This window comes from Sus scrofa, chromosome 11 (assembly GCF_000003025.6).
Source record: "Sus scrofa isolate TJ Tabasco breed Duroc chromosome 11, Sscrofa11.1, whole genome shotgun sequence".
Taxonomy (NCBI): domain Eukaryota; kingdom Metazoa; phylum Chordata; class Mammalia; order Artiodactyla; family Suidae; genus Sus; species Sus scrofa.
In genome coordinates, this window is record NC_010453.5 from 75508819 (window position 1) to 75534588 (window position 25770).

At 43.3% G+C, this 25770-nt stretch overlaps 1 protein-coding gene across 1 annotated transcript; it reads right to left on the reverse strand.

Annotated features, from left to right (window-relative positions):
- On the reverse strand, positions 466-19686 carry LOC100155455 (60S ribosomal protein L5-like). The gene is given in 11 exon segments (XM_021065404.1): positions 466-743; positions 746-951; positions 953-1208; positions 1211-1252; positions 1380-1450; positions 4133-4225; positions 4816-4941; positions 6520-6707; positions 18281-18425; positions 18788-18858; positions 19642-19686. Coding segments are annotated over 11 exon segments (1521 nt in total).

The following is a 25770-nucleotide window of genomic DNA, read 5'->3' on the forward strand; positions in this document are numbered from 1 at the left end:
GCCTTGAAGTACTGTTGTGAGTATCAATTAAGGATATGCAGCATTTTGCCTGTTGTGGGAATTAACCACTATTAGATATGATTGGGGATGGGGAGGCTTGGTCAGTAAGTTTATTATTGTCTTAGTCTGGAAAATTGTCATAAAAAATTGTAGTTTGGGAGTTTCTGTCATGGCGCAGCAGAAACGAATCTGACTAGGAACCATGAGGTTGTGGGTTTGATCCCTGCCCTTGCTCAGTGGGTTAAGGACCTGGTGTTGCCGTGAGCTTTGGTGTAGGTTGCAGATGTGACTCGGATCTGATTTGCCTCCAGGTAACAGGGGAAGGCACCAGTTGCTGTGGCTGTGGTGTAAGCTGGTGGCTACAGCTCTGATTCAACCCCTAGCCTGGGAACCTCCATATGTCTCAGGTGCAGACCTAAAAAGACAAAAGACAAAAAAAAAAAAAAAACATTGTGGTTTGGTTTGTTAACTCTCGGCAGCCCATCCCTGAACTCTGAGGAAGCTTGCTTTCTTCTGAGCTTCCAGATCTTTCTTCCGGGCAAGCAGCATCTGGGGACAATGCCACCTCTTCTTTTTCACGTCTTTCTTAGCTTCCTCCCCCAGCTGGACTCTCTTGAATGGCAGCTTGAGCTCTCGTATTCCTCTCCTCCGTGTCTTCATGTACGCAGAGAATCGTTTCTCGTAGGCATCTTCGTCTTCCTCAGACAGGTGGCGCATGTAATCCCCAACCTCCCGGCCCACGCTGCGTGCACCTCAGCATTGACCTCCTTGCCTTTGGAATCATAACCAGGGCATCCCTTGGGACTGTGATGGGCAGGCAAGCCTCCATGGACAGCTGCCCTCGGGACCCCCAAAACTTGCTTTCCAGCAGGCGTCCTGGCAACCTTTGCCTCCAGGTAACAGGGGAAGGCGCCAGGCTGACCAGTGATGCCCTCCACATCGTGTTCATCTTGTCACCTCGTCCTGGCCTTCATAAATCCTGTCCACACCGAGCCTACGGAGGAGCCTGCGGAGAAGCCTGCGGGCCAGCAGCAGGCCAGCCCAACATGCTGCCGCATAACTTCTCCGGCCAAACTTCACACCGTACTTTGGGAGTTTGTGAGCCTGGGCTGCGCAAATGATCTGATCTCCTGTCTGACAAATGATGTCTCTCTTGGTTCCGTGAACGAGCATCCTGTGTTTGGGAGCATGGTACTTACCTTTGTCGTGATGACCACTCGTTTCTGAGCAGAATCGTCACTTTCACCCTTTTCTAAATTTCCCTCGGTGCCTCCTGAGGTAGGCCTTCTTCTTCTTCTTCTTCTTCTTCTTCTTCTTCTTCTTCTTCTTCTTCTTCTTCTTCTTCTTCTTCTTCTTCTTCTTCTTCTTCTTCTTCTTCTTCTTCTTCTTCTTCTTCTTCTTCTTTTTTTTGAAGTAGGCCTTATTCTTGACAACTTTTACAAACCCCAGCCTATGGACGAGAGCTCCAGAACTTCAGCTTCCCACAAAGCAGCAAGGCCAGCACCGCTCCTGGGGAGGGGTGGCGGGGTGGAGTGGATATGCTCATTTGTATTTTTTACTGTTTTTTTTTTTGTTTTGTTTTGTTTTGTTTTTTTGGGGGGCCACCCTGCAGCTTATGGAGTTCCCAGGCCAGGGATCCAGGGATCAGATCGAGCTGCCCTTGGCAGCCTATGCCGCAGCTGTGGCAACCCTGGATCCTTTGACCCACTCTGCGGGGCGGGGATCAAGCCTGAGTCCTGGACCTGCGGACACACCGCCAATCCCATTGCACCGTAGAGGGAACTCAGATTATTTTTTATTAAAAGCCAGTGCAGAGTTAGAAAAAAAGGGAAAATGTTCAGCTACTGGAATGAAATGGGAAGAAACCTGCCCGTTAATGCACAGGGAAAAGACAGGAGTTAGAAGACAGGGGGTGTGTTTACCAAGGTTTCAAGCTCCCCGGTCACATACATATCAATCAATTCCTGAAAGACGAACCACGAGCAGCTTTGAAAGAGGCAACCCCGCCTCCATCCTCACTCCTTCTCCTGTATCCCCACAGTGGAGGCAGACCGCATTTTCTAGCAAGCCAGTTTGCCTCTCACATCCCATTTATTTATTATGCTTTTTAGGGCCTCTGCTGCGGCGTAGGCTAGAGGTCGAATCAGAGCTGCAGTTGCCAGCCTACACCACAGCCACAGCAACATGGGATCCAAGGCCACATGCAACCGACACCACAGCTCAGGCAACGCCAGATCCTTAATGCACTGAGCGAGGCCAGGGCTGGAACCCGCGTCCTCATAGATACTAGTCGGGTTCATAACTGGCTGAGCCACGACAGGCGCTCCCTGTCCCTCTCCCTTTAAAATCTCTCTGTGACTTGCTTCGCCCTTAAGGCTGGAGTAGAGCTCCGACAGCACCGTCGATGCTGCTCTCTTTCCCTGGGACCCGGCACCCCTCACAAGTCCCCCCCCCACTCATCCCCACCCCGCTTAGACTCCCCTCCTCCCGGAAGCCTCCTCCAGCCCTTCGGTTTCCCCGGTCCAAACACTTTCAGACTCTGCTGGTTTTCCCCTGTTCGCCTCTAAATCAGTAAGAGTGATGAAGGCAGGCGTTCTCATTGCCTTGGGGCCGACTTAATCCCAGGGACCACACCTGCCTGGTACACAGCTGGTGTTTAATAAATACCTGTTAAAGCCTATCTATTGCCCACCTTTAATGAACTCTTGTGAAGAAGAAGCTCTTTTGGAAACAATCCTGTTATCACACTGAAACCACCTCTTCTGTGTGTTTTCTACAAACTCTGAGATGGCTTGATCAATACTTTATAGCTAAAGTTAAACAATTTAATGGTCGTGTAGATTTCAGTTATTTCTCCTCCCTGAGTTTCTTTCAGATGCATCACAGGCTTTCTGACGCTAGGACCCCAAGTTCGGATCATTTCTTTGTACTTCTTTTTGAACATTCTTCCGCCACCTGCAAGCCTGGATTTGATGTCCCCGTGCGCCTTGCACTCTGGGTCTCTCCAGATCCCCCTTTGAGGTCAAGGCCTGGTTTTCCTTTCTATTGAACAAATCCAGAACTCTCTGAGGCAGCACAGTGTCTTAGTGTTGTAACAGTGCTAACGTTATTCACATCTGCTGAATTATTTAAAGGCAAACATACAAATAATGAATATTTTTTTAAAAAAGACCAACAGGGAGTTTCCTGCGGTGGCTCAGTGGTAATGAACCTGACTAGGAACCATGAGGATGTGAATTCGATCCCTGGCCTTGCTTAGTGGGTTAAGGACCTGGCGTTACCTTAAGCTGTGGTGCAGGTCGCAGATGCGGCTCAGATCTGGCTGTGTCATAGGCCAGCAGCTGCAGCCCTGATTTGACCCATAGCCTGGGACTCTCCATATGGTGCAGCCCTAAAAAGACAAAAACAAAACAAAATAAAACAAAAAACCCACCAATATAAGGACATTCACTATTGACCAGTAGGTGGCAGCAGAGAGAAGTCAAAAGAATGAACCTGGGATATGACCAGTAAGCCTCTGGTGTGGGACATGCAATTGGGCCACCCACTTTGCCAGAGGAAGTCACCTTATATATTGAATGTGTTAATATAAATTTAGCTGCTCTTATCTAAATGCCTTCCAGATTTGCGGCACTCTTTTGCAGCTCCAGAAGCCTGAACTGGTTTAGTTATTCCATTTGTAATCATATTTGTTGCATCTATTCTCCCACTAGCCTAACTTACAAGATGTTTATTTTCCCAGAACTGATAAAAAGGGTTTACGTTTTTTCTCATCTAATTAAACTGTCATTTCATTACGTCTGTAATACCCGTCCCATTGTGAAAGGATACTTTCCTTCTCCTGAACATTTGTGGATTCAGAGAAATTCTACCCTTAGCAACAATCCCACACTGGAGGAGTATGAAGTTGTCCAAAAAGAGAAACCGTCAGGATAGAACAAGGAAGCAGAAAAGGCAGGTGAGCAATTTTCTCTTTAGGGCTAGCCACAGTCCAAACCTTCTAAAGGAGGGGGCACACTGCACAAAAATTAAGAAAGAATGTTTCTCTCCCATTTGTTTACATAAATTCCCATGTTTCCAATAAAACTATTTAGACTAGTGCTTCTCAATGTTTACAGTACAGATGAATCACCCGGAGATTTTGTTCAAATGCTGCTTCTGATGCAGGAGCCTTGGGTGGGGCTGATAGTCCTGGGCCGTGTACCATAGTCTCAGCAGCCAGGACCTGGAGTACAATTAGTTCCAGTACAGGTTATTCTAAAGACAGGAATAAGCTGTCCCTGTGTGTTGAAAGCATCACATGGCCTCAGGTTGAATCTCAAGGGTATGAATACTTCTTAGTTATACTTGACTTATCTTAATACACTTAGCTATTATGCTGATTGTTTTTTTCAGAAAAAAAGTCATTCCCTGAAATTAATGTTAGATCGCTTCCTAAATGAATCCCAAGTAAAATATTCTAGTTATCTGTTATTGCATAACAAACTCCCCAAACTCGGAGGCTTTAAACATCAGTATTTTCATTGTATCTCACAGTTTTTGTGCACCAGGAATTCAGGCAAGCATCACCTGAGTATGCAGCTGGCAGTAAGTCTGGCCTCCAGGTGTCTTTTTTTATGAGTCTGGTGCCTATAGAGTGATGGCTGGAAGACTGGGCTCTTCTGGGCCCCTCTCCTGTTGCCCAGTTTCAAGGCCTCTCTAGATGGTCCCTTCAGCAGGGTGACAGGACATTCTTACGTGACGGTTCAGGCTTCAGGGTCAAGGTGGAAACTGCCCGCCCTCCTAAAAGCAAGTCATGGACTCTGAGGGCATTACTTCACTGTGTTCTGTTGGCCAAGGCCATCACAGCTGCTCAAGATCACGGAGAAGGAGAAACAGGCCTGCCTCTGGACAGGAGGAACGTCAAGAAAAGAGCGGGCATCTGGAGACTCCCCCAGCGCCCTAATCTCAGGGAGCAGATTGATGCGATGAGACCAGAGTGTGTCTGTTTATCTGTGTCCTGGGGTGGGAAGAAATGGAATATTTATACTGATTTTTTTTCCTCCATAAAATTGGTTAGGTGTTCAGGTTGAATTTATTTTCCTCTCTCTTCATTTCACTTGACTGTCGTGCTCATAAGACAGAACACTTTTAGGTCTGCAAATATGTTTGTTAGTGTTGAGATGTATAGGCAAACTCTCTTGAGCTCAGTTTTCTTTTATTAAATTGAGTAAGAATTTATGTTAATCACTCAGCTTCCTTAAAACTCCATGATTCCAAGATATTTAATCTGTTCTGTCATCTTATGTGTAATATACTCGTAGTTGTTTTTAAAAATATTTAATATACTTAATGTCTCAGAAGTATACCAATCCAAGAAGTATGTATATATACTTATATATAATTATATATGTGCTATATATTATATATATTATTACATATTAATTATATATATAATTGCTTTTTTTATACCCTAACGCTCTGCCTCATCTATATTTCTGGCAAGTTCTTCAAGAGCTTCTGCATAATTTAACTACAGCTTACTTAAAGATTTACCACTTTAATTATAGACATCCTCCCTCTTTGAAAATCCTTTAGATGTTTAGGGAAATCTTACAGCTCCTTCAAGCCCACATAATTTATTTATATAACATAATTTTAAAGCTTAACTAAAACATTCCTCAGTTCACATTTTGATTGACTGCTTTAAACCATTAGACCTTTTTCTAGTTCATATAAAACATGCTCTCGCAGCTCTAGTTTCCAAAAAGTTAGAGCATTAAAAAAAAAAAAAAAGCCTGCATTTACTACAACCTCTGGTTCTCTCTAAAAAGTAAGTGAAAGTGAATCTTTGGATTGACATTCAGACTCAGAAAAGGGATGAAAAAGAAGGTTACATGATCATAAAAATGTCATGGGATTTTCTAGATGTTTCTTTAAAACTGCTGGTTCATATTGATTTTTAAAGAGAATTAAAAAAAATATTTGTAACTCAGGCAACAAAAAGAAAAGGGTTGTGATTAAGAGAACTGAACATCCTCAGATGCCTTCTCAGGCAAGTAGCGAGGGCCTGATGGAAATTCGATGCAAGATGAGAGAGGAAAGGGCGGGAAGGGAAAAGCCCACATGCAGAAGGATAAAATTAGAAATAGGGGCCTGCAGATCTGGGCCTGAGCGCAGATGCCAGCCACGGTGTCTTATGGGAAAGGCAGATTTTCAGGAAAAGCAGGGACTTGCACTTTATGTGCAGAAAGTATCGTCCATATCTTTTTAGACGTCAAAAGAAACCTTCTTAAGATAGTCCTTTTCTCTTCCTCTTTGTCTTCTTCTTCTTCTCCGCCTCCTCCTTCCTCTTTGCCTTGCCCATGGCATCTGGAAGTTCCCAGGCCAGGGATCAAATCCACGCCACAGCAGTGGCCCCAAGCCACAGCAGGGACAACACTGGATCCTTAACCTGCTGCCTCACCCACTGCCTCACGAAACACCTTAAGATAGTTCTTAAACTGCCCCCATGGTGTTGTCCCCAAATTTGGAAAGTACCTGTTATGGCCCACACTCCAATTCATATGTTGAAGCCACCTGAGAATGTGACTGTGCTTGAGAAGGGCCTTTAAGGAGGACACTGGGTCAAAGGAGGCCCTTAGGGCGGAGTCCAGGCTAATCCCACTGGTGTTCTCAGGGGAAGGGGACCAGACAGCGAGGCTGCAGGCCCCCGGAGGAAAGCCCACCTGAGGACACACGGAGAAGGCAGTTGTGTGCAAGCCAAGGGGAGGGCCGCTGGGAAACCAAACCTGCTGACACCTTCATCTTGGACTCCCAGCCTTCAGAACTGTGGGAGGATCAAATTCTGTTGTTTAAGCCCCCAGACTCTGGTATTTTGCATGGCAGCACAGCAAACTAAAGTACCTTTGTATAATGCAGAGATAAAGAATCTGAGTCTCAATTCTACTATAACCTAACAACGATCTCTAAAGTGTAGTTTTTTTTTTTAAACCGCCGCACCTGTGGCACATCGAAGTTCCAGGGCCAGGGTGGAATCGGAGCTGCAGCCGCCGGCCTACACCACAGCCACAGCTATGCCAGATCCGAGCCACATCTGCAGGCTACGCCACAGCTCACAGCAACGCCGGATCCTTAACCCACTGAAAGGGGCCAGGAATCGAACCTGCATTCTCACTGACACCATGTCAGGTTCTTCACCTGCTGAGCCACCACAGGAACTCCAAGCATATTTTTCAAATAAACTTTATTATTTTCGAATAGTTTTAGATTTACAGAAAAAGTGCAAGGATGGTACAGAGAATTCCCAGAAACAGCAGACGCAGCGTCCCCGTCTCCTGACATGTTGTCACAATGTTGGTACATTGGTCTCAGTGGATGAACAAACATTGAAGCGTTACTGTCAACTCGAGTCCATACTTCGTTTGAATTTCCTTAGTTTCTTTCACCTACTATGCTTTTCTCTTCGGGATCCGATCCAGGATGCCGCCTTGCATCACCTGTCCTGACTCCTTGGGCTCCCCTTAGCTGTGCGAGATTCGCAGACTTTCCTTGCTTTTGAGGATCTTGGCGGCCCTGAGGACCACTGGGCAGGCGTTATGTAGAATGTCCCCCGGTGGGGATTTGTATGGTGTCTTCCCTAGGGTTGGACTTGGGTTGTGGGTTTGGGAGAAAGGCCACCAAAGTAGAGTGTGCTCATCTTACCAGATCCTGGTGTCATGCTCTCGGCAAGGCTGGCTGGTCGCCGATGCTCTTGACCTGGTTCACCTCGCTGAGGTTTCTCCACCACAACATGACTCTTCCTTCTGCCCACACAGTAAGGCCAGACTTCAAACGCCTCGAACCTCAGTTTCTTCCTGCTATAAAATATGGACAAGACCACCTCACATCATGGTGAAAGCAATTCTGTGAAATGATGTTTTCATTCTGCCGATGGGCCTGAGCGGGGTCTACCGTTGTCTACACTTACCTCGAGCAGGACAGAGAAGCTGCAGGCTCCCAGAGATTTCACCCCCAGTTCCAAAGCCAACAGGTGTCTTCAAAACTCTCCCCTCCCTATCACAATATCGTAACTCAACTATACTTCAATACAACTTTAAAATATGATAAAGGAGTTCCCACTGTGGCTCAGTGGGATCGGTGGCATCTCTGTAGCACCGGGAGTTTACTATATGCCTTTGCAAATTACAAATGTGGAGTTCCTATTGTGGCTTAGCAGGTTAAGAACCCGACATAGAGTCCAAGAGGATGCGGGTTTGATACCTGGCCTCACTCGGGGGTTAGGGATCCCTCCTTGCCACAAGCTGTGGCAGAGGTTGCAGATGCAGCTTGGAACCAGTGTCAATGTGGCTGTGGTATAGGCAGGCCGCTGCAGTTCCTATTTGACCCTGGCCCAGGAACTTCCATATGCCACAGGTGCGGCCATAAAAAGAAAAAAAAAATTATAAGTGAAGTGAGAAAAGTGAAAAAGACCCTCCAAAAATGGGGATAAAAGGTTAAATTTCCCAGAAAGAACTATTAAGACGACTCTAGCAAACAAACCAAACAAAGAATGCTCAACTATTATTTTTTTTTTACGGCTAGACACACAACAGGAGTTTGGAGAGAAGAAAGATTAGAGAAGGGGTGTTGTGGGTGAAACAGATTGCCTGTCCTATCCATAAACCAATGATGCTGCAGTCAGCAGGCCCTCCCAGCTCCCCCAACACACACACACACACACACACACACACACACACACACACACACACACACACACACACACACACACACAGAACTGTGCATGGGAAAGAACAGGATGCTGGCCCTGGACGACCAAGATGCGTATCAAAAGAATAATTTCAATGAGCCCAGACCTTGTATCTTCCCATACATAAAAAAGCGCTGAATTCCTTAACCTGAGAGGTCTGGTTTCCTGCTGTTGACAGTAATCCTTCCATGTCTGACTCCCTGGTCCTTGTTGCAGAAACCCCTGTTTCTGGGATCCTCCCTTACCTCTTGGGAACAGCCCCGCAGAGCGATCCCAGAGGCCGCCTCCTGGGCTTGGAGTCCTCAGAAAGTCCTCAAAATAAAGCATAATTGTCAGCTTTTAGGTGGCACTTTTGTTTTCAGCAGACAGTATGTGGAGCAGGGGAGGGAAGGGCGAGCCACGTAAAACCCGGTGGGGTTTACAGGCAGAAAGGAGTCAGGGTTGCTCTGAAATCTCTGTGAGCCTAAGGAAGGGTATATGTAATTAAGGATACACGTGTCTTTCCTGGCTTTTTACAAAAGTGATTTATTATACACTGATGGGCCTCGGGGCAGCCTGCGGATTAGAACAAAGACTTCATGTTGAAAAATCGAAGCACATTCTCAGCGTTCCAGCGGAGGCTCTGGTGAATTGATGATGGAGATTATTGATAAATAATGAAGCTTCCGGCGATGCTTCAATCTTCCATTTCCTGGTGTTCTGTGGTTTCTCAGGTCTAGGACATTATTTTTCTCACTGTTCTTTCCCTTCTGATTGTTATTCGTTGTCCTCAACAGACACAAACTGCGACCTATATTTTGGACTAACACTGAAATGGTAAACTGTAGCTTGTCATTGAGCTCATCCTAAAGGCTCCCGAGAGAGCACTGAAGAAACCGAGAATCGTATGACTCAGTTATAGTGCAGTTGATATGCATTGTCAGCTTCATAATGTCTAGCTCCCGTTATTTACACATAGGGCAGCTGGTGAATTTTTACTTCTTACCTTACTTTATTCCAATACACTGTACTACAAAATCAGTTGTTTGCCTATAGGATGTAGAAAAATGTGCAGATAAGGCTCATTTTCATAATATCCTATTCTATTCCATTCCATTCCATTCTGTAAAATGGGCCCATCACCCTTTCCACAGTGGCAGAAGGACTGAGGTCTAGGCTATTACAGGCCTTATTTGCTGTTAGTAAGACCATCAGTGAATTAGAACTGGATTTTACTTAACAACTTACAATTAGAGTAAAACATAACTCCTGTTTTCTCATTAGTAAAACCTTGTGAAATAAATGAAGGAATCTTTAGAAAGGAATAGATATCTCAAAAATGAAACAAACCAATAGAAAAAAAATGGATATATCTTAGGAATTCTAGCAAGAGAGAAAAGTGATTTCTGATTTCAGTGTTCAATTTCAGCATTTGATGTCTCATTTTTTTCATTTTTTAAAGTTTTATTAAAGTACAGTTGATTTACAATGTGATAATTTTGGCTGTACAACAAAGTGATTCAATTATACATGGACACACATCCTTTCTTCTTCAGATTGGAAAACAGGGAACGCTTCACAAATCTGCGTGTCGTCCTTGTGCAAGGGGCCGTGCTAATCTCTGTATCATCATTCCCGTTTTAGTATATGTCTGCTGAAGCAAGGCGGGTTTCATTTTTAAGTTCGTACCAGTTTCGTTTTCCTGGAACTTTTGCCTCAGTGCAAAATTACTAGCGGATTCAGAAAAACACAAAGAAAAAGAAAGCACTCATTATTACTGCATTTGCATATAATTAATGTTCACATTTTGATGTATGATCCATAGGTTATATTTTTTCTACGCATTTAAAGTATTTTTTTTTTTTAATTTTTTGGTCTCATCTGAGGCATGTGGAAATTCCCAGGCCAGAAATCCAATCCACACCACAGCAGTAACCTGAGCCACAGCAGTGACAATGCAGGTTTCTTAACCACTAGGCCATGAAAGAACTCCATATGCATTTAAAGTACTTTTATTTTTTTATTTTTAAATTTTTTTCAGCCATACCTGTGGCACATGGAAGTTCCAGGGCTAGGAATTGAACCGGAGCTGCAGCTGCCAGCCTACACCACAGTCACAAGAACGCCAGACTCCAGCCACATAGGCCACCTATGTCACAACTTGTGGCAACATCAGATCCTTAACCTGAGCAAGGCCAGGGGTCGAACCTGCATCCTCATGGACACTATGTCAAGTTCTCAACCTGCTAACCCACAACAGGAACTCCAAAGTATTTTCAGAATTGCATACTGTTTAGCATTTTGCGTGCATTGCATGCTACTGAATCTTCTTCCTCAATAATGCAGTATGTCTATCATGTCGTTAAATGAAATACTTTATTTAACTTAAACATTTAGATTGTTCCCAAATTTTTTGTTGCAAGTAATATTGTGGTAAGCATCCTTGCACATACGCCTCTCCCTATATATGGAATTTTGTTTTATTTTATTTATTTATTTTTGTCTTTTTAGGGCGGCACCCATGGCATATGGAGGTTCCCAGGCTAGGAGTCGAATTGGAGCTGCAGCTGCTGGCCTGCACCACAGCCACAGCAACAACAGATCTGAGCCTCATCTGTGACCTATGCCACAGCTCACAGCAATGCTGGATCTTTAACCCACTGAGCGAGGCCAGGGATCGAACCCCCAACCTCATGGTTCCTAGTCAGATTCATTTCCTCTGCCCCACGACGGGAACTCCGAATTTTGTTTAAAAGAGTGATGCTGAGTATGATTAAAATTATGCATATTGTCCCCACCTCTCCCATCAGGTATTTGATGGTAACTGATAATTAGCAACTGCTCCTACAGTGATCTCATTTACACTAATTAACAAAATCAAATAAGGTTGAAATTTATTGTCCTGTTCAGTGAATCATGAGTCTGGCAGCTGCTCCTACTGAGGCAGGCATTGGAGCCTGGTTGTTAACAGATTGTCTGCAAAAGTATTTTGCTGATTATCTTCTAATGAACTTATTCTTAGGAGACAATTGTATAAGAAGTGCATCACCAGATTTCCCTACTGAAAACAAGTTTAAGCTGATTTTACATGAGGATCTCCTACACAAAAGGGGAAACTCCTTCAATTAGTAAGTTTACGTTAAAGGAAAACCAGGATACTCTGGGGAACAGACGGTTTGAGAAATATATTATAGAGGATGAAACTGTATCTTCTCCAAGCATTTCTTCTGGTGATGCTGGTCAGAAAAAAAATTAAAAAATAAGAAAATAAAGCAGCCCCGCTGAGTGGAGACTAAATCCATTTGGTGACTATTGTGCCCTTTAATTCCCCATCACATCATTAATCTAGGGTGTCTGTTTTGAACAAGCCAGATCTTATCTTTTTATCTATATTCACACACAAGGACAGTGTCCAAGGGTGTTCACTAGTTGGTGCAATAAACAAGGAAAGAAAGTAGTGGGTCTCTGTTTTAATTAGACAAGGCTCTTGGAATCAGCACTGACTCTTGAAGAACAAACACAAGATATAGTTTGAATTTAACTTGTCTTTCACGCCAAACATAAAAGCCAGGTAAATTTAACCACTGCAAAAATGTGTCAAGAAAATAGTCCAGGCTGCTAAATTGAGGCTGTTTCCATGACATGGCATCCCCTTAACACCAGCCAAATTTCTGCATGACCAAACTGGTGTCATTCATTTGCCTTTTTTTTCAATAAACAAAAAAATTATTTTAAAATATTTATATATACCTAATGACAAAAAATATGACATAGTTTTTCAATACTGGAATCAACGTAAAGAAATGTTATTTTCTTACCAGAAAGATGGTTACAACAGGGTCACATAGGAGAGGCAGTAACATTTCCTACATCCCTGAGCAGACTCCTGGCGTGAGTATTGGGAAAAGCGGAGAGCTGTGCTGAGTGTAGATTGCCATAGGAACAGCCATCTCACCTATCGCTCCATCCTTGTTTTCAATAGATAATATATAAACAGAGCACAAAACTCAGACCTTCAGTTTCCTTCTCCAAGGGAGACCCTTGGACAGTCCTTTTGCTGTCTTGCAGAGCGTTGTGACACGTTACGGGTTTGCCAGTGTATGTCTCCCTTTAAAAAAAAGGAAAGGGTAGGAGTTCCTGCTGGTTACCAGGACTTGGGTCGCTGCAGAAGCATAGGTTCGATCCCTGCCCAGTGCAGTGGGTTAAAGGATGAGGCATTGCCGCGGCTACAGCTCAGATTCAATCCCAAGCCTGGGAACTTCCATATGCTGCAGGTGCAGCCATAAAAAATAAATAGATAAAAAGGAGCTCCTCACTGAAAAAAAAAAAAAAATCTCCATGGTGCCCTGAAGACTTTTTTCTGTCTACTGAATATATCTCAAAGATATTTCCCTACTAGTAAATACAGAAATTCCTTATTTCTTTAAAAGGTTTCATGTTATCATGGGCTGACATCTGTCATTTATTTAACCAAACTTCTGTTACTTCTAAGATTTTCCTTCTCCTTCACTATAGTGTAATTTACAGTAACCATGATGTAAATATATGTTTTTGTATATGTGTGAGAATTTCTGAAAGATAAATCCCTGAAAAATTCAATAACTTGGTCATAGTATAAATATATTTTAAAATTTGACAGATATTGTCATTAGAAAATTAATATATAAGAAATCATATATGCATATGAAAATCAATATATACATAATACAAATATTTACATTAAACAGCATGAGAATATCTATCTTTTCACATTCTTTTTTTTTTTTTTAAGGACCACACCCACGGCATATGGAGATTCCCAGGCTAGGGGTCGAATCGGAGCTGTAGCTGCTGGCCTACACCACAGCCACAGCAAGGCCAGATCCAAGCCACATCTGCAACCTACACCACAGCTCATGGCAACGCAGGATCGTTAACCCACTGAGCAAGGCCGGGGATCAAACCCGCAACCTCATGGTTCCTAGTCAGATTCCTTTCCACTGCTCCAGGACAGGAACTCCCTCTTTTCACATTCTTATCAACGCAAAATATTATCAAAATTTGGGTTTGCAAAGGTTGTTTTTGTTTTGTTTTGTTTTGTTTTTCTCCTGCGTTTTAGGGCAACACCCATAGCATATGGAAGTTCCCAGGCTAGGGGTCTAATTGGAGCTGCAGCTGCTGGCCTACACCACAGCCACAGCAACGACAGATCCAAGCCTCATCTGAGACCTACACCACAGTGGAATGCAACACTGGATCCCTGACCCTGCAAGGCCAGGGATCAAACCCACATCTTCCTGAATACTGGTCAGTTTCATTTCAGCTGCGCCCTAATGGGAACTCCTGGTTTACAAATTTGATAGCAAAAAGAAAAATCGAATTTGAGTTTGTCTTTGTTATGAATGAGGAGGATATCTTTTTGTAAGTTTAGCAGCAATGTGCTTCTTTCACTTACCTTTTTGGGGGGATCGAACCCACGCCACAGCGGTAATCAGAGCCACAGCAGTGACAATGCCAGATTCTTAATCTGCTAAGCCACCACGGAACTTTAACCTACCTTTGCATGTTTCCGAACATTTTTACATACGGTTTTATTGGTTATTTTCTATCTAGTTGATAGCCTTTCCTATGGGAGCTCTTCATATAATGAAGAAAAAAGTCATTTTTCTGTTTTGTTACTAATTTTTTTCCTGTGTCACCTCCTTTGACTTACAGTGTTTACCACAGAGTACTTTTAAAAATTTGTAAGTTAAATCTGGCAATCTGTTCTCTGGCTTTTATTTTTGTTTTCAATACTTAGAACATTCTTCTCCTAAATTTGTATTATTTGTATGGCTTTATTTTCTTACTTTTTAATATCTGCTTTATCTGGGATATATTTGGTTTAAGCAATGAGAGAGGGTTTGTTTTCTAGATGACTATGCAGTTGTCTCCACACTGCTTATCAAATAATCCATATTTTCCCCATTGACTCGAAACGTCACCTTACTTAAACATTGATGTTTACATCCGCATCCATCAGGATTTGGCAAAGCCGCATCACACTGCTTGGAATTGCTCACCCTGGTCACCACACGTGCTTTATCCAATTTGATGCTGAGTTAAAGATACCATTGTCATTTAAGTCCAGATGTTAGAGTCTGTTCTTTAACGGGAAAATTGTCACCTTAGATGAAATCAAGAGCTGTATAGAAATTTAAAGACATCAACACTGTCAAAGTATAAGATTATATTTATAATAGGATTTACACTTCATACCTAGAGAAAAAAGCAAATTGTATTATATCCAGTTTCTTGGTTTCTTTAGAATTTTTTAATGATTTTTATTTTTCCACTGCAGTTGGTTTACAGTGTTCCATCAATTTCTACTGTACAGCAAAGTGACCCAGTCACACATATATATACATTCTTTTTCTCACATTATCCTCCATCATGTTCCATCGCAAGTGACTAGACATAGTTCCCTGTGCTATACAGCAGGATCTCATTGCTTATCCACTCCAAATGCAACAGTTTGCATCTATTAACCCCAAGCTCCCAGTCCATCCCACTCCCTCCCCCTCCTCCTTGGCAACCACAAGTCTGTTCTCCAATTCCATGAGTTTCTTTTTTATGGAAAGTTTCATTTGTGCCATATATTAGATTCCAGATATAAGTGAAATCATATGGTATTGTCTTTCTCTTCCTGACTTACTTCACTTAGTATGAGAGTCTCTAGTTCCATCCATGTTGCTGCAAATGGCATTATCTTTTTCTTTTTCATGGCTGAGTAGTGTTCCATTATATATACCACATCTGTTTAATCTGTTCATCTGTCAATGGACATTTGGGTTGTTTCCATGTCTGGGCTATTGTGAATAGTGCTGCAATGAACATACAGATATGCATGTATCTTTTACAAGGAAAGTTTTGTCTGGATATATGCCCAAAAGTGGGATTGCTGGATCATATGGTAGTTCTATATTTAGTTTTCTGAGGTGATTTCTTTAGATTTTTGCAAATCATTTTATTGTCTTCATTTTAACAGACCCTGTCCAAATTCCATGGTGACTCATGCAGCAGAAAAAATCAGTTTATAAATATAAAAGGTAGAATTTTTCTGTAAATTAGCTTTGCTTCTTAATAATTATTAAAATTGTATTATGGATTCTTCCTGCACCCCCTCCCCATGACATAAAGAATTGTAAAACTGGAAGAAATTTACTCCAATTTAGGAAACATATCCCAAAGCAAAACCTATAGTTTTCTTGATCTTAATACGCCAATTTGTATACAGGCATATTCCAGCTATTTCAAATTGGCTTCGATCCCTGATGCTCATCTCTCTCATTATAAATGTTCCAACTTATCAAAAATCATTCAGAGCCTCTCAGGTCTTTGAGGCTTGGCTGTGAACAAGGAGGGTCACAGCACAGCCTTCCAAGTGGTACTTAATAATAAACAGCAATTACATAGGACTTTACATCTTCAAAGGACTTTGCAAACACTAATTAACCCACACACTCATCCTTTTAAGGGAGTAAACAGGAATCAGCTTTCGTTTTATGAATGAAAAACTGGCCTACAATAAAGCTGTGATGATGCACAGGCGTTCTCTTTCCTTACATGCCAGGCGATGCTAGAACAAGTGTCTCAACCTCAGCTTTACTGACATTTTAGTCTGAAAAATTACATGTGGGGGAGCTTTTCTGTTCATTATAGGGTTTTTAACAGAATCCTTGACCTCTGCCTACTAGCTGACCCGTCAGGCCACTCAAGTCATGACAGTCAAAGTCTCCAGATGTTCCGTCCTGAAGGACAAAAATCATCCCCAATTGTGAACCACCTTGTAGGAGAAAAGGCACAGAAAGACTGGCAATGTCCCTTGGAAGGTTTTCCCTGACAGATGCAGTTATCTTCTGCAATTCTCATTCTGTGATTTCTGTGGGTCACAGAACCCCTGCACCTGTTATCTCTCCATCCATATTATGTACAAAAATAGTAACTGATAAGATAGAGCATCTTAAACCCATACGTATTGGCATAGTTCTAATATGTACCCACACACATACAGACACACACACAGACACAACAACTGTACAAACCATCATTACCCTGTTTTATACTAGAGGAGACTTGGGCACCAGAAAGGCTTCATTACTTGCCCAGGTTGATAAGTCTGGGATAAAACCAGGCACTCGGGTTCCAGGGTCCATGCTCTCAGTGGCCAAGCTGTTCCTGTAGGTTTTTGGGGGTTTTTTGGTTTTGTTTTTTTTGGGTTTTTTTTTTTTTTTCCTTTTTATGACTGCACTGCCAGCCTACACCACAGCCACAGCAACGTGGGATCTGAGCCACATCTGCGACCCATACCACAGCTCACACCAAAGCCAGATCCCTGCCCTACTGAGTGAGGCAAGGGATTGAACCCACATCCTCATGAATATTAGCCTGGTTCATTATCACTGAGCCATGGTGGGAACTCTCTATAGGTTTTTGTTTGTTTGTTTGTTTTCCCTCTGTAAGGAGTATTTCAGCAGTGGAGACTATTTACTTTATATGTGTCTGTAAAAATTCTCTAAAAAAACCAAGCGTGATCCAATTTATAAGAAAGCAGAAAGTCTCAGGAAAAGCAGTGAGGCAGCTCAGAGTAAATGTACTCTAAATATATTTATGAGTCACTCAAGAAATGCTGGACTTGCCGAAGGATAAAAGACTCACAAAGCATGCTTCTTAGCCTCAAGGAGCTGATAGAAAAGATAATACCAGATAAAAAGATTATGAGGCAGAAAGTTATAAGGAATACCAAAAATTCTAAATTCCTGAGTGGTAGAGAGAAGGAAATTCATTATGACCAGGGCACTCGGGTGAATCAGATGGTAAAAATGGCATATGAGCTCCAGCTTTAAGGATGAATAGGATTTGGGAGTTCCCGTCGTGGTGCAGCAGAAATGAATCCTACTAGGAGCCATGAGGTTTTGGTTTCCATCCCTGGCCTGGCTCAGTGGGTTAAGAATCCGGCATTGCCATGAGCCATAGTGTAGGTCGCAGACGTGGCTCAGATCTGGCATTGCTGTGGCTATGGCATAGGCTGGTGGCTGTAGCTCCGATTCACCCCCTAGCCTGGGAACTTCCACATGCCGCGGGTGTGGCCCTAAAAAGACACCAAAAATGAAGACCAAAAAAAAAAAAAAGAATAGGATTTGAATGGGGGCAGGGGCGGCACGTGGCAGAGGCTGGCTGCATATGGAAGTTCCCCAGGCCAGCGATTGAACCTGATCCACAGCCATGACAATACTGACCCTTAACCTCCTGAGCCACCAAGGAACCCTGAAATTTGAGGGTTCTCATAGCGGGGGCCCAAGAGAGGGCAGGTAAGAGAGAAGAAGCAGCAGGATGGTCATGGAACTTGAAAGGCTGAAGTGGAGTAAGTCAGCTTGGCTGGAACTGGCTAAGCAGAGAGAGATAAGATTGAAAAATTAGTCTGAGGCCCGGTTATAAATGTACAACTATCCGTTTAGAGTTTTTCTACTAGAGAGCAAGCGAAGGCCAAGGAAGAAGTCCTTCTTCCATGCCTCATGTGCCCTGAGCAGTAGTGAGCACTTTGAGACACATTACTTTTTTGAAGCGTTGACGGGTCTCAGAGGAAGGAGAGATGTGAGCTGTCGTAGTTACCAGTTGCTGAGCTTTCAGCCGGAGACTGAGTGCATCTGCCTCCCGGTTTTCATGGTCACTGGCAGCGTCCAGATCCATCAGCTTATGTCTGTGAAAGTCAGAAAGGAGAGAGGGAGAGGGAGAGGCCGGGGCAAGTCTGCTGCTATGATGGCGATTTAACCATGCGGTATGGTTATGGAATGCCATCTGTCACCTTCGTATTATTTTACTGATAAAGAGTCAGATCGCAGGTGGGTCCTGCCTTCAGTCAAGTGGAGGGTTTTCACACAGATGTAGACATCAGGAGGCAGGAGCCCTGGGGCCCGCCTTAAAATCTGTCCATCACAGTCCATCCTCAAATCCTCATTGATTCGCTTCCCTCCCACATGCAAAATACCTTTGCCTTTTGCCCCCTGCCAAGGTTCACAAGAGTCTCATCCCATTAGCTTATCAGCAGAGTACAGAACTCACTGTCTCATCAAGTTCAGGTGCACATGCGGGTCCTGGTGGCAACTGTTAAGCATAGCTCTCCATCTGCACACCTGCGGGACAGAAGACACAAATTATCCGTGCCCAGTCCACACAGCCCGCTGTGGTGGGAGGGGCCGGGGTGAAGGCTGTAGACAGTCCCCTTGAGAGGGGAGGGGAGGTGTGAAAGACAGAAAGGGGTCTCTGTCCACTGCAGTTCTGAAGTCCAGCCAAGCAAGCGTGTGTTGGGAATTCCTGGATTGGTGTTTCAAAGCTTGGGATTTGTTCTCTGTGGCTCTTGGCTCCGTTCTCTGGCCTTGTGGTTCTGCCCTGTGAGTCACTGGTTTTCATGAAGGAAGGCATGAGTTTGCAGCAGAGGAGTCTTCTGAGACTGCTTCCTGGCAGCAAAACTTTGGTTCTTTTCCCTCCGCCTCTTTTTGTTGTATACACATTCTGTCCCTTTCTGTCTAAGCTGGCAGTGTTTCCTCTGAAATAGTTTTCTCTAGAACCCTGTGGGTCTCTTGAGGCTTTCAGTGGGGTTCATGCCTCTGGGAAGAGTCACACAACAAGTTTGTGCAAGATTTCATCTTCCCCTTCTGGCCTCCTGCTGAGATGGCGCTGAGACAAACCACAAACCTAAGCTTGCCGTGGATCCTGGATAGAGTGTGGTTGTACGGATGGGAGAGCATCTTTTTTGTTGTTGTTGGGGTTTTTTGGTTTGTTTTTTTGTTTTTGGCTGCCCCAAAGCATATGGAAGTTCCTAGGCCAGGGATCAGATCCAAGCTGTAGTTGCAACCTACATCACAGCTGCAGCCACACAGGATCCCTTAACCCACTGTGCCAGGCTGGGATCAAACCTGTGACCTGGTGCTGCCGAGACGCCACTGGTCCCATTGCACCATGGCGGGAACTTGAGGAAGCAACCCTCTGTGAAGTTGCACATCTGATCTTTAAGTCTTTCTGAGGTTAGAGCACAGTTTGCACAGCCTTGGTCTTTTGCTGTAGGTGTCACTTTTGTAGCAATTTCTCCTTTTCAGCAGCTTTGCTCTTTGGAGAAACTGAGAATTTTCAAAATCATCAAGTTGTATTTTTTGTTTAACTGGCAAAACCGGAGTTTTGTTTAACTCCTTTTACGCGTTCCTCTAAGCAGCAAGGTCCAGGTGGCCTTCCGGACCCACAGCTTGTAAATTTCCTCGGCTGTGTGACTGAAGTCGTCACCTGTACATTGTTCTTTCCGCATAACGTCCGGAGACAGCGTCCCTAAGCTTCTGCCACTGCCTCCTCCTCCAGCTTCCAATGACTGGTTTGCTCCTCGCTCCCTTTTGAGCTCTTGTTGGCAGTGTCCTTGAAATCCAGGCTCCTACCTCCAATCTGCTTGTGATTTAGGCTTTTCTGTATTGTGCTCCTCAAATTTCTTCCAGATTCTGCCCAACAGCATTTCCAAAGCCACTTCTTGGGTAATCGTTAAGCAGTACCCCACTTCCAGAAACAAAAACACGTATCAGTTTTCTGTTGCTACTTTCTCATCTGCAGAATAAACAGACCATCACTAGCCTGCTCCTGGACTTGGTGGCAGCATTCAGTGGCTTGAGGCTGTGGGATCCACAGCCATATAGTTCTTTAAGGCCAGCAGGACGAGACAGAAAGACTGTTCCAGCTGAGTGTCCAGACGTAATGGAACCAAGATGTTGTATTGTGTCCTATCTAAACACTGGAGCATCATTCGAGTGGTTTCTCTGCACCACTAAGGTCTGGGATGGGTGACTTCCTGTGCGACAGTAGTAACCAGAGCAATATTCATAATCTTTAAGTCCACTTTTTGTTTTTTTATTAAGTAAATGTTCTTGAAATGAATTATGAAATTAATTGGCAGAAATCCTAAAATAGCATACTATCTCACATTTGGGAACCTACTGTGTATTAAAATCTATGCTAAAAAATAAAAATAAAGTACATGCTAAAACTGTACTGTTTCAGCATCAAGAATAAGTAAAAATACTTTAACAGATACACACTACTGTATAGAAAATAGATAAACAACAAGGACCTGCTGTATAACACGGGGGGAATCTATATTCTATATCTTAACCTACGATGGAAAAGCACCTGAAAAAAATACGTATGTGTATTATATATTTACATACACAATCACTGAGCTATGCACCTGAAACGTTGGTAAATTGATTACGTTTCAATTTTTAAAAAGACCAAAAAAAGAAGGTATAAAAATGCTTTAATTTCATGATTTCTCTTTTGTTGTAAATTGTACTTTAAAAATAATCAAGTGGGATTTTTTTTTAAATTTCTTGTCTTTTGTTTATTTATTTATTTATTTATTTTTTGGCTGTGCCTGTGACATGTGAAAGTTCCCAGGCCAAGAATCGAACCCTCACCAGAGCAGCAACCTGAGCCAACGCAGTGACAACACTGGATCCTTAACCTGCTGCACTGACAGGGAACACTTGGGGTTTTTTTAATAGTTGCAGTTTTTTTTTTTTTCTTTTTCCTCTAAATGGTTAAAGATGTAAAGAATGTTTGGTGTTATTTGCAAGCACTATTTTACAAATAAATATACTGGGGTTCTGACTAGGGCTCTGCTACCAGTTCATAAAAAGCAAGCTGGTTGTGACTGTCCATATTGTTCCTCTTTCGTTCAGCACTGTTTTGAACTGCTAGGAAAAACCCAAAATGACACAGAGGAATTTTATCAGATGAATACCCTGGACTAACCTAACGACAGTCACCTTGAGTGGTGTAACGTAGTTATTCGGATGTTCTTCGTTAACTTGTTTCGCTGTATGCAGCATTCCTCATTTTTCCATCTTTCCCTAAAGATACATTATGGGAAATATGAAGTTATATGCTGCTAAGAATAAAAGCAGTTGGAAACAGGATAATGGCTCTCACCTCCTCCGCTGTCAGCCTAGGGTATTGGGCTTAAAATTGTTTAATTTCCAGTCGGAGGCTTTTCAAATGACTCCATTTTCAAAGCAACGGTACTTATTTATCATTTATATAAAAAGCCAGAGATATTGAAGCAATGACTAAATTTAGATGGAAACATTTTTGTAATCCCTGGAGGTCCCCAAACTATCAATTGGAAAACCCAGGCTCTTCCCTAAAGCCAAACACCACAGAGCGTCTGTTGCCACTTCACACAAAGTTGTGTGACTCCCAGCGCTCTCCAGCTATTGACAACACCAAGTTTCCAGGAGAAAGGAAGTCATTTACAGAAGGAAATAAAGAAAGAAGTATCACAACTACTCAGACTCTTCTTATGGGGCTGTAACCACCATCGCCCCCATCCCACATCTCCTTCTCCAATAATTGTAAAACCATTATTAGAATCCTAAGGAAAAGCAAGTACCTTACTCACATTGTATAACGCATAAAAATTAGGGAATGCCTGGTGCTGAATGGTATTTGTAGCCCTAAATATTAACGGAGAATTTGAAGGCCTGTAGTATTCGCTGAATTCAATTTATTTCCGTTTCTTGAAAGGCTATACTTTGAATTCAGCAGTGGCTGCCAGGTGCCTTAGTCAGCGAGGTAGAGCATCTCCGCAGCAGCAGCAGCAGCGCTAGGCGTGAAGGCCATTGGCGATCTTACCGTCATTAATTAATCAAAACTGAGCAGCAAAATTGCAACTGCTGATTTTTTCAAGAACTCATGAGCTTAGGTTGCTGTTTGACTTTTGCCACAACAGGAAGTGTATTCACTGCTGTAAAACAACACCTTTTTTTTTTTTTTTTTTTTTTTAGGGATCAAACCCGCAACCTTGTGGTTTCTTTTTTTTTCTTTTTTTTTTTTTTAATTTTATTTTCCCACTGTACAGCAATGTACATGTATACATTACAATTACAGTTTTTCCCCCACCATTTCTTCTGTTGCAACATGAGTATCTAGACATAGTTCTCAATGCTATTCAGCGGGAACAACACCTTTTATTCCTGGAGCAGCAACCGTAACAGAATGATGGTACGTTTGGTACTTTTTATTTATTTACTTATTTTTAGGGCCGCACCCTCGGCATATGGAGGTTCCCAGGCTAAGGGGTCAAATCAGAGCTGCAGCTGCCGGCCTCCACCACAGCCACAGCAACGCCAGATCCGAGCCACATCTGCAACCTACGCCGTAGCTCACAGCAATGCCGGATCCTTCACCTGCTGACCTAGGCCAGGGACCCACCCCAAGTCCTTGTGGATACTGGTCTGGGTCATGACCCACTGAGCCACAAGGGGAGCTCCAGGTTTGGCTCTTAATCACCAATTTTAAATGAGATTAACTTCCCTGAATGTTTGAAGAAAATGTAGTTAAGGATAACGTTTCCAATTTCACGAAACTCTCGCTGCTGTTACTTCTCCAAAACAAGGCGGATTGCTTTCTGAAAATCTTGGCTTTGCTCGTGCCCCATCTTAATCTGGACTTTCCATCTCCTTCTCTATTTTCCCTATTTTGCTCACTTTTTAGTCCCATTCTCAGTGGTTTCCCTCCAGGGCCCGGAGGACTGATGGAGTTTGGGATTGAGAAACATCTCGACTGTGCCTTCGGGCTCAGGTGGGGCTTCTTTCCCCTCACCTGCCCCTGTGCTGGACACAAGCCCTCCCAGCCCCATGGGTGTGGGCTGCGCCTTTGCTTTCCAGAGAATACCTGCTGACTCTTCCTGCAGGTTCTGGTTTTCTCAGGGCCCTCAGAGGCCCCCACGCTCCCTCTGCCTTCTTCTCCAGGAGTACCCGGCAAGGCTCGCAGCTCACCTGCTTACCCTCCCTTCTCACATGTTTGGATTCTTGGGGGTCCCCCATTACCTGATCCCCTTGAATATATTGTCCTTGGGTATTCTGTTACTATCCAATTGTTCTGTTGGAGAGTTACAAACACCCTTCTGTCACTGCCACTCTCATCCCCAAATATCCAAAGCTACTGGCTTTTATGAAGCATTTCACATTTAGGAAGTCTCCTATTTTTTTTTCTTTCTTTTCTTTTGTCTTTCTTTTTTTTTTTTTTTTTTTTTTTTTGCCGCATCCATGGCATGTGGAAGTTCCTGGGGCCAGGGATCCAATTTTTTTTTTTTTTTTATTGTGACATAACCTAATAGAGTTACATGACCCAATCTATATTTTTTAATGTTGGGTTATCTTCCTATTCATGGAATTGGACCCTACTTAGACATATTTCATGGCTCTTCTCCTTGAAATATTCAGTTGCTTCGAAATGTAGTTGAACAGTTTTGTCTGTGTGTAACCATGCAGTCAACAGTTGTTTTACTATTTATTTAAGTAATTTTATCTGAAGAGAATTTACAGTGAGTAAAACGTGCAGATCATTAGGCCGTAAGAGCTGTGGAAGGTATGTGCACCCCAATCAAAATATGCATCTCCAGCACTCCAGAAAGCTCCTTCTGCTCAGTCTCCCTGCCCAGAGGCAGCTCTGTTCTGATTTCGGTCACCATGGATTCGTCTTGTCTGTTCCTGAACTTCGCATAAATAGGAGCCTACAACAGACATCTGGTTTCTTTTGCTCAGTAGTGGGGATCCAGACATATAACCGTGTGCATGACTTGTTATTCTTTTTCATTGCTATTGTTAATGAGTAGAGTTCTGCTGTATAAATATACCATAATTTGTTTACTCATTCTCAAACAACACACGGGGTGTTCCCATTATGAATAATGGGAACTTTTTCTATACAAATCCTTTTGTAAATATAGCATTTTCTTTCCCCGGTGTAGACATACAGGAGTAGATTTGTTGAATCACAGAGCAGGTGTATAACTTTAGTAAAAAAACTACCGGTTTTCCAAAGTGCTGCCATTTTATGCTCCCACTGATAATGTTTAAAAGTTCTGGTTGCTCTTAAGTCTGTGCTATTTGTGTGAGGTGTCAATATCAAGGTTATGAAACACTAAGACATTATTTGGGAAGACTTCATGTTTTTTTCTCTGCTCTAAAATGTTTTAAGTACCAGAGGAATTATCTGTTCCTTTGAAGGCAACTGCCTGCCTCCACCTGACGTGTCGCCCTGGCATCACCAGGGTTTATCTGGCTAACCTGGCTTACGAGGTTCCAAGTACATCTCTTCACAAAGTGACTCTCTTTTCCTTGAAGGAAGGAAGCTCTGTGCTCCATCTCGCGAGAGCTGCAGCTGCTCCATCTCCCGCAGATGGAAATCAAGCCCTTAACAGAGTCTCCAAGAAGCTCTTAACGTTTATGGGTGGGAGCATTAGAGAGGTTTGAGACAGAAAGTTGGATGCACAGTTCGAAGAGTGAAAAGCCAGGAACTGAAACCAGAAGACAGGTCTTTAAAAAGGGCCATCTGTGGAAAGAAACATCAGCAGGGGAGAAAGAGTGGTCAAAACGCAGAGGGAAGCAGCATTGGAAGAGAATCAGGAAACCGGAGAGAGAAGGACTCGTTGTTTATTCCCTTCTTACCCACTGAAATGGAAACTGAAGGCAGGCAGGAATTTTTGCCCATTTTGTTTATGGCTGTTTGTCCAGGAACTGGAGCAGTGCCTATGGCTTAGAGTACACTCATATTTGTGAATCATTTAACAAAAAGGCAAGAAGCGTTCAGTGGATAGACTGTGTCCCCCTCAAATCCATATACTGAAACTCTGGTCCTCAGGGGAGGCTACATGGAGGTGGGGTCTTCAGGAAGGTTCAGGTTTGGATGAGGTCACCAGGGTGGGCCCCATGTCTTCCTAAGTCACCCCTAAACCGCCAAGGCTAGGGGTTCCCACTGTGGCTCAGTGGGGTTAAGAACCCGACTAGTATCCACGAGGTTGCAGGTTTGATCCCTGGCCTCGCTCAGTAGGTTAAGGATCTGGCATTGCTATGGCTCTGGTGTAGGCCGGCTGCTACAGCTCTGATTGGACCCCTAGCCTGGGAACGTCCATATGCTGCAGGTGCAGCCCTAGAAAGAAAAAAACAATTCTTCAATGTACATCTCTTGAGCACCATACACAACCCATATTCTGTATTGTGGCGTTG